Source organism: Takifugu rubripes, chromosome 5 (assembly GCF_901000725.2).
Source record: "Takifugu rubripes chromosome 5, fTakRub1.2, whole genome shotgun sequence".
NCBI lineage: Eukaryota > Metazoa > Chordata > Actinopteri > Tetraodontiformes > Tetraodontidae > Takifugu > Takifugu rubripes.
Window position 1 is genome coordinate 11,359,990 of NC_042289.1, and position 8,706 is coordinate 11,368,695.

An 8,706-nucleotide genomic window follows, 5' to 3' on the forward strand; every position below is an offset into this window, starting at 1 on the left:
CATCATGAAGATCTTTTTCTTTCTTTTTTACTAAACCGACTGTTAGTACGGCGCCAAACAACTGTTGCAAGAGCTAAAAGGAGGAGAAATGGTTCCACAAACGTTTGCATTTTGTGTTGAATATTGGGTTTCATTTTGCCTATTGAAGTCACTGAATGAGCTAATATCAGCAAATATATCAGGGCGGTATAACATGGCAGGAGGTGCACTAAAATAAAGAGTACAGTTCCACACGATAGCTTCCCTGTGGCGTCACAGAAGCTTCACACTTCATTACTGCAGGGCCAGCGACGTGTGAAGCCATTATAGCAGCAGTGGGAAGGATGTGTGAGCATACATGTGTGTGTTAGGATGCAGGATGTGGGATGTGGGTAACAAATTGTCCCCTTGCTCACAGCGTTCTGGAAGGAGGATCAAACCATTCAAATGGAAACACAGTTTAATATTCAAACAGCTAGGAGGTGTTGTCTGTTGTCCCAGTGTCAAAGGAAAGAGGACGAACAAACAGCTGCCAGGGCATTTCCTTGTTCCACAGCTCTGGTTATAACTACACTTGACAAACTCTTTTCAACATGAGCATGCAGGGAAATTTCCACTAAATCATATAATGAGCTACAAACCACTGTCATGCTGTTAAAATAATTGGGACTCGTCTTTATCTGTCATGTCTGTCACGGGAGGAAAACAAAACTGTGTCCTCTACTTCCACCTAGAGGACAAAAGAAGAATATTACTCCCTATTTAAGCCGCTCCTGGGCGGAAATAAACCGGACTTTCGTCACGTATTTAAGTAAAGGTAGCAGTAACGTAAATGTGAGGGTTGTGGTTCACTCTACCCCTGTGGGAACGATGCAGGATATAAGCCCGGCTTCCAAGAAATCCTTCTCCTAATAAGATGTGGGGTTTTATCAACGTTTCGGTGTGGACATAATGTAATGAGCCAACAGATTCTGCTTGACTGCCAGCTGAAATCCACATTTCAATTAGACCCTACACTGGCATGGCGATGACTGAGTGCACAAATACTTTTGGAGAGTGTTGGGTAATCATTTTATTTCCCACTGAAAAACTTTGAGATTTGTGGCAGTAGCCCAAGTGTGCTCTGCCAATGCTGAAAATTTATCACAGGCTGATTTCTTTCTTTCTTTTCTTTTTTTTAGGATCCAGATTAATGCAACATATACAGTATAGATCACTGCAGTCATTTTATTTAGATGGACGATCCGCTTGACCAATGTTTATGAGCATTGGCGCATTGCTTGATGGGTGCACATCACATTTATTTATAAGTTTGTTTGATTATAAAGGCTGCAAGTACAATCCTGTAATGCCCAGGAAAATGGTATTGGAGGAAAGTGGGAAACGATGCACTTTATCCCCTACAGGCATGTTGTTTGCAGAAAAATCAATTTTAAACGAGGCAGATGCCCTGGAGATTTTTATACTATTGATCGCAAAGAAAGAAATGAAATTAAAGGGGGGGGGGGGTATTGTGCTGCATTTAGATAATACCGTACATTTGTTGTTAAATTGTTCCTTAATTTTTAATTTTTAAAGTGTTTACCTGAAACCATAATCAAGAATTTTACATTTTGTTTTGTACCTGACGTTTGGCTTAATGTCTGAAATGTAGAAGCGTTGGATTCATACAGAAACTCCACCCTCTGCTGTTTGGAAAGTGACACTGCCTAACACTCAGGGAGAGTTTTAAATCCGGTTAGATAAGTATATAGATAAAGTATTATTGTTTTATACTCGGTATATAAATGCGAAGTTTATTTTTAGACGTGAACGGGAATAATTAAGATAAACTGACATATAACTAGTTTTGCAGTTATTTGGATGAAACGATTTTAAGATGTAACGACAGTTGTCTTTTTTTAAATGGACGTTTTATTCTACAATAAATACATAAATAAAATAAAATTAAGTTCCGGCTTTTTTCCTCAGGCATTGACACAGGACAACCGCAGCCATCGAAAAGTCCCAAAGGGCCAAGATGGCGGCGCCCATGACAGATACCGGAGAGTTTGAAAGCTGGTTAAATGATCGTTTAGACTCGTTAGAAGTAGATCGAGACGTGTATGGAACGTACATTTTGGGGGTTCTACAAGAAGAGGAGACAGACGAAGAGAAAGAAGATGCGCTTAATGGAATTCTATCCGCATTTGTGGTAATTCTCTATAGCGGCATGTCTCAGTAACCCTGACAGAATTGTTTTTTTACCCACGATTTTCCCCCCCACGATTTAATGCCAGTTGTCATTAATAGAGAAATTTTCAAGTTTGTTTTATTTTGAGTGTCATACGCAGCAGTAAGTGAAATGTGCTTTCCTTGACCTATACGTCAACTCCTCCAAATCTGTAACTTTTTTTCTTCTTTATGTCTTAGAGGTCAATACATGCACAAACCTCCATCCCAGTATAAATCTTTCTTCTTTACTGTTATATTCTATTTCATACCGTACAATATTTTGTAAAACGTACATCCTGTGGCAGCTAATGGCCATATCTATTTATAGTTGAGTATGATGGTATGTTTCTAACTAAAGCTGTGTCCATGACACCACTTCCTGTGCTAAAACTGTCCCTTGACCGTGGTTATTTTACGTCCATGTGCAGGATGAGGACAGTGTGGAAGATGTCTGCAAACAGATTATCAAACGGTGGACAGAATGGAACCACCAATCAGCTGCCAAAAGAGAGAGTGACGATGGTATTTAACTTTATCCACGACCTCATTGTAATGTGCCACTCTCAGAAACTGCCCAGTACAACATTACTACTGGGGTTTTATGTGTTTGCTTATTTTGTTCATTGGTTTCCTTTTAGCTGAGGTCCGGGCCATTGCCAGTATGATAGAAAAACAAGCTCAGATTGTGGTGAAACAGAAGGTGTCTGCGGAATCAAAGACAGGAAAAGAAGCCGTCCTTGCGCAGTACGCTAACATAACGGATGAAGAGGAATATCCTTATTGTCATTGACAGGTAACAAAAATAGTTTCTTACAAATTGCATGCACATTTTTTTTCCTTAACAAAAGCACTGAAGCTGAAGAAGAGGAGTCTGCAAGTGGCACCAAGTTCCCTGGGAGTGAACAATGTATCCTTTCTCAGGCTTTACCAATCAGACGTTCTCATGGACACTAGTTTATCATCAATCTCAAGTTTTCGGTGGGGAGAAAAAAGGCATATTTGATCGAATTAGCGCAGTCCTGTTGCTTTCATCCAGCTGCCCTTTACTGAGCGTCCCAGCCTTGTTCAAGAACACCAACGTGGAAGAGGTGTTGAGCCGACAGCTGCAAAAACGCATCCAAGCGCGCGAAGATGCACAGAAAAAGAAGGAAACGGACAAGATGCAGCGGGAGAAGGACAAACTAGCCAAACAAGACAGAAAGGAGAAGGAGAAGAAACGAACACAAAAGGGGGAGCGAAAAAGATAAAAGGAGAGGCAGGACTCTTTGTAAAGATTATTTTGCTACAGGAAAAGAATCCCTATCAGACTGTTTTAGCCAAACACCTTCACTATGCTAACCTCTTCAGGCTACGCTGTTAAGAGCAGCGAACTGGGCCTTCCCTTTTCCCCATTTGTTGGTTTTCTCTATTTGCAGTTACAGTTTGAATCAGATCTTTCATGCAGATGTGCAGAAGTCACCAGTTCCAATTATGCTTAAACAGTTTCACCTTCATCCATCACAATATTTACACGAAGCACAACTGGTTTTGTCTTTATGTCTGTTTGATATTAAAGTAAAGGCAAATGTTCATCCCAAAGCTTTTGCCTTGGTTCTAATAATTCCATTCTGAGTTTAACACACAATCTTAAAACATTGAAGCGCAGATTTGTTTTATTTTTAGATTTACTGTCAAAAGAATATTTAACAAGAATAAAACTGCAAGAAAGTCAAAGATAGAACAATGCTGAAATTCAATATTGAGCGTAACAGTGCAGTAAATAATAGTTGGTTATATAATGTCATATCTGACACTTTTTCCCTTGAATAGAAACCCCTTATTGATACGATTACTAGATAACAGCAAAATTGTGAATTTTATCTTAACTTTGAACAAATGACAATTACAAGGTTAAAAGATTATTGGTGATAAACCTGAACAGTTGAGAAAAAAAAAAATCAGTTGATGCGAGGAACATTACAACACTTATCATTGCAAGTAGTCTAAAATGACTCATCTACATTGTTTAAACTTGTCTTACAAATAATTATAATAGATCCAATGGAAATTGTGATTGATAGTTATTTTAAAACATTTTTTCAGAAGTTTGAGTTCATCTTAACAGGTCAAACTTCAGCTTTTGGAATAACAATTTTTCTAATTACATGTTAATTCTGCATGAGGGGGAAAAAAAAGAAATAGAGCACTAAGAAATGTTAATTTACATTTAAAACTACATCCTAATTTTCTAATTTGTCTCAGGGAATCCCCAGAACGATGGTTCCATTTCAATAAATAAGTAAAACGATGAAGAATTCACTGAAATCTTCCTCATAAATACTGTCTTAAATATAACAGTGATAGACAAAATTACATGTTAGTTTGGAACGGACACTAATTAGATGAAAAGAAGTTTAGATATCGCAGGATCAATCACATTTCATGCACTTCTTAAGCTGCTATGCAAAGCCCCAGGATGTGAAAGGTCAAAGGTTATCCACAAGATTAAAACTGCAACTGTCATATGTCACTAGTCTAGACAGTCACTTTCACTACTGTGGATGACATTCTTGGTTTTTACATATTGAAGGCTTTGGACACAATACCTGTTGAATTATAATTTAAATGAACCTCCCTCGTAAGGTGAGGGGCTTCTTGCCGTGCCCGTGGCCTGATCCTGGCTTTTGACTGCTTTGGGAAGTACGAACTGAAGAGCGCACCACAGGGCGGTGCGGAGCCTCCTTGTGCAGGCAGCGAGGTCTTTCAATGCCATGACCATGAGCAGGGTGTCTACAGAGCAGAGGTAAGTTACACACGGCAGACAGTGGAAACAGGAACTACAGCTCTGATGAGCTACCTTTATAGTCTTCCAGATATTCTCTGTGCTGCTGCTGTTGAGACATGATGGCGATCTCCTCTTTGCGTCTGGCCTCAGTGACACAAATGGCCATGTAATGCTTTTTCAGCGCTGTGTGGATGTTGTTGTGGAGGAAGCTGTTCACAGACTCCATTCTGTGTAGAACACTTGCCACCTGCATCATAGCAAATTGAATACCACTTACTGAATATTAGCATTTACTTTATACATCAGCATTGTTTTCATTTTTCAGGTTCTAACCCGGACTGTTAAGATCACTAAACAAACACATATCTCGCATATCAAGATTGCAGTGTAACACATTGGCCTGGAGATGGCGGTGTGGGACCATAACTTACCTTTCCTTGTTCTTTCATCTGATTCACAATGAGGTGGTCGATTCTTGTGGGATTTGGTGGCATTTTGGGGAGAGAAGTGCTGGAATCAGATATGGCCTTTCCTCCTTGAATTGCCTTAGTTAGAATGATCTCTGTCTGGAACAGAAGAACAACCAATGATTCTAAATGAACGAACACCACGTCCGCAGAAATGGTTCAACACATGTTTTCAAAGGTTTAAGGTCGCTGATACAAAACTAGATTTAAAAACATACCTTTTTTCTCTCTTTCTCCAAAAACCTCAACTGGTCGCAACACTCATCTAGGTAGAAGTAGAGTTCAACCATGGGCACGTCATCCATCACCACTGAAGTTTTCATGGCAGAGTTAAGACCATGATAAGTCGGATCTCCTCTTTGTATCATCAGATCATTAACATCAGTGTTTGTGAATTCAGTAGCTGGCATCATATTCCCAAGAGCGACACCGGGCGCAGGATTTCCATGGGACAATATGGACCTTGAGTAGTAATTAGAGTTCATGCTCAGATGCCTCTTGGGGTCATTGACAGGATACACACGAGACATGAACTGCTGTGCATTCTTGGCACTGACCCTGCCCTTTTCTCCACCAAACCTCTGTGACTGCATGATTCCAAAGTGGTTCAGGTTTTGTTGGTTCTTCTCTCCCCCTTTTGTGCTGTAGTTAGTCATGTGGCCTGTGTAGTGGTTTTCTCCATGGATGCCAGGCATCCTCTTCTTCTCCTTTTGCATCTGTGACTTGATTTTGCTTTGAAGATGGTCCTGCTGTTTTAAGCACTGATTATTTTTCAAGTTAAGGGGAAGTATATTGTTCTGCTTTTGCATGGTCATCTTGGCTTGGTAGTGGTTATTGAGGCTGACGGAACCAAAGAACATTTTTGGCTGCTGGAAGTGTTCGGTGTTTTGAGTACCGATACCATACAGCTCTTGCATGCCATCACAATTAATCCTTTCCCCCCTCATTACTCCATTTCTCTCCATTTGCACTCCCACCATCTCCTTCTGTGTCGGCATCGATGAACTAGTGAATTTCCAGTGTTCACTCCAGTCTTCACCGGGTCTGCCCTGTGTCTCCCTGTAGATGTCACCAAATGTCCCATGAAGGGAGCCATCATACTCACTAGCCATGAAGGACTGAAAACCAGTCACCAGCTGGTTGGGCTCCTGTGAACCCTGCTGCTCATTGCTGCTTGGCTTTACACTAGTGTGGATGTTGTTGTCTTCATAGTGAGAATGGATGAATGGGTTGGTAGTTTCACTTTGAGGGTTAAAAACTTTAGTGAGGTCAGGGAAACCATTTAGGTAATTTTTATTCCCTCTCTTTTCATTAACTGTTGCGCTGTCATGTCTTTCTTGCTGTATATATGCCTGGTAAGCATTGTCGGTGTTAGGCATTGGTAGACCTGGTGGCAGTTTGGTAGGGCGGTAGTTCAAGTAGTCCTTGTCTCCCTTTGGTATGTTAAAAAGCCATTGCTGGCTCATAGCAGGCTCTTTGGGCTGCTGAAAAACATCCTTATCCTCTGTGTTCAATGTATTTGAAGTCGCAGCAGATGCATAGTTTTTGCAGAAGTTGGCGAGGTGCCGGGTTTTACTCTCTGATTGAAAACACTGTTGCAGTTCATCACTTGTGGTCTTTGGAGACCAGATGGAATTACTTGCAAGTAGATCCCTAAAAATGTATATATGGTGTAGACATTAATGCATAAATTGAAAACATTCTACTTTTATAACAGTTAAACAGCCACGTCATTCGAGAAACCCAACCCACAGCGAAAACATCAAATCTTGCCATACCTCCCATTGTGACTATTGTGTGATCCTGCTTCATCCAAAATATTGGACACCAGTCCCTGTAGATCAGTCTCTCCATCACTATCAGTTAAATCAGTGGATTTCCTGTAAAGAAATAAAAAAAATCCCTTTACCTGAATTTCTGTGGCATTTACAGAATCGTTTGGCTGAAAAAAGGGAACTCGGATAGCTGGAGAAAAGCTGATCAAAATCAATGAATCATCCCAATTTTGCCTTTGGGGTGACTGAAATGGAATACCTGCTCATCAAGCCATTGTGCCCTCGACTGCTGAGGCTATAAGGTTCATCATTAGCACCGTTAGACCACAACACGTACGACGAGTCCGGTTTCTGCACTGACCCGCTGGGCATGCAGAAAGGCCATGCGCCACCTCCATCTTTTCCAGTGCTGAACTTTGCACTGGCCTAAAAGACAGATATTTCACTCCATCAGAGAATATGTTAAATTAGTTTTAATGGGGTTTTCGCATTCTAATTCATTACCATTAAACCGTCAATCGTGTAATGTAGCTACTACAAAAGGCCGTGATACGTAGTAAACGATTTAAAAGTATGGAAAACATAAAGTAATGGGATTAAAGTGCCAAAAGTTGATTCATAAGGTTAAAATGTATTTGCCATCTGCACTGGTTTATGCAGTCGTTCATGATAAATGGGCCAAATTACGTTGAATTTACCTGATGTTGGAATGTTGCTAACGTACTCTGATGCCTGTCAAAAGCCATTCTGATCTCCCAAACACTCCCGAGTTACTGCATCACTGGCCTGGAAAAGACAAAAGATATTGTTACGAACTCACATAAAGCTATATTTATGTATTAATTTAGTTATTCTTATCCTGTCGTCCGTTTTAGAATCACTCTGAAATTAGTTCGGTATATTAGCCATTAAGGTTGCTAGTTTTAGCTAGCACGATTTAGTTACTTTGGATCATTTGTATTATAGTTTTGTCGCTTTCAGAACAGCTACTAGCTTCACACCAAAATAAACCTTTTAAACCTACCACGATTTAAATGTGTGAGCTACTATAACGATTTTTAAAAAGCAACCATTAGATTCCTTAATTTTTTCCTTCAGTTTTTAAGATTACGGTTGTCGCGGTGATCTCGTGCCTCTCCCAGCCACGCCCCACAGATGGCCGTCGAGTTTTCATTGGCTGAGCCTGAAAAAATCTGTTTCGGGTCCAATTAACGTCCAGTAAAAGTTTTAAGGGCATGGCAACACCTGATGCCACGCCCCCTTCAAGATCAGGCCGTGACGTCGGAAAATGTGGGCCATTGGTCTACCTAAAGCGGGGATGGAGGGTTGGAGGGGAAAGTATTAAGAAAAATCTTCAATAATTCTTGTTTTCTTGACCGCTTTATCCCTCTCGGGGTCACGGGGGACCCCCGGAGCACATATGGGCGAAGGCAAGTCGCCAGTTCACCGCAGCGCCCCATGTGGTAACTTGCTCAAGGGTACTTCGGCGATGGTGTTCAACCCAGTC

At 40.7% G+C, this 8,706-nt stretch overlaps 2 protein-coding genes across 2 annotated transcripts; one reads left to right on the forward strand and one right to left on the reverse strand.

Moving 5' to 3' along the window:
* Window positions 1–1,956: 1,956 nt before the first annotated feature.
* On the forward strand, window positions 1,957–3,771 carry ccdc43 (coiled-coil domain containing 43). Its single transcript, XM_003964790.3, has 5 exons — window positions 1,957–2,173; window positions 2,622–2,715; window positions 2,832–2,964; window positions 3,045–3,100; window positions 3,253–3,771. The coding sequence occupies exons 1-5, from the start codon at window positions 2,000–2,002 to the stop codon at window positions 3,438–3,440; spliced, it is 645 nt and encodes a 214-aa protein (XP_003964839.1). The 5' UTR covers window positions 1,957–1,999; the 3' UTR covers window positions 3,441–3,771.
* A 550-nt stretch (window positions 3,772–4,321) lies between these two features.
* On the reverse strand, window positions 4,322–8,348 carry moto (minamoto). Its single transcript, XM_029836548.1, has 8 exons — window positions 8,224–8,348; window positions 7,898–7,985; window positions 7,459–7,625; window positions 7,203–7,304; window positions 5,643–7,077; window positions 5,389–5,523; window positions 5,030–5,204; window positions 4,322–4,962 (listed from the first exon to the last, which is right to left on the reverse strand). The coding sequence occupies exons 2-8, from the start codon at window positions 7,943–7,945 to the stop codon at window positions 4,787–4,789; spliced, it is 2,238 nt and encodes a 745-aa protein (XP_029692408.1). The 5' UTR covers window positions 7,946–7,985; window positions 8,224–8,348; the 3' UTR covers window positions 4,322–4,786.
* Window positions 8,349–8,706: the final 358 nt, after the last annotated feature.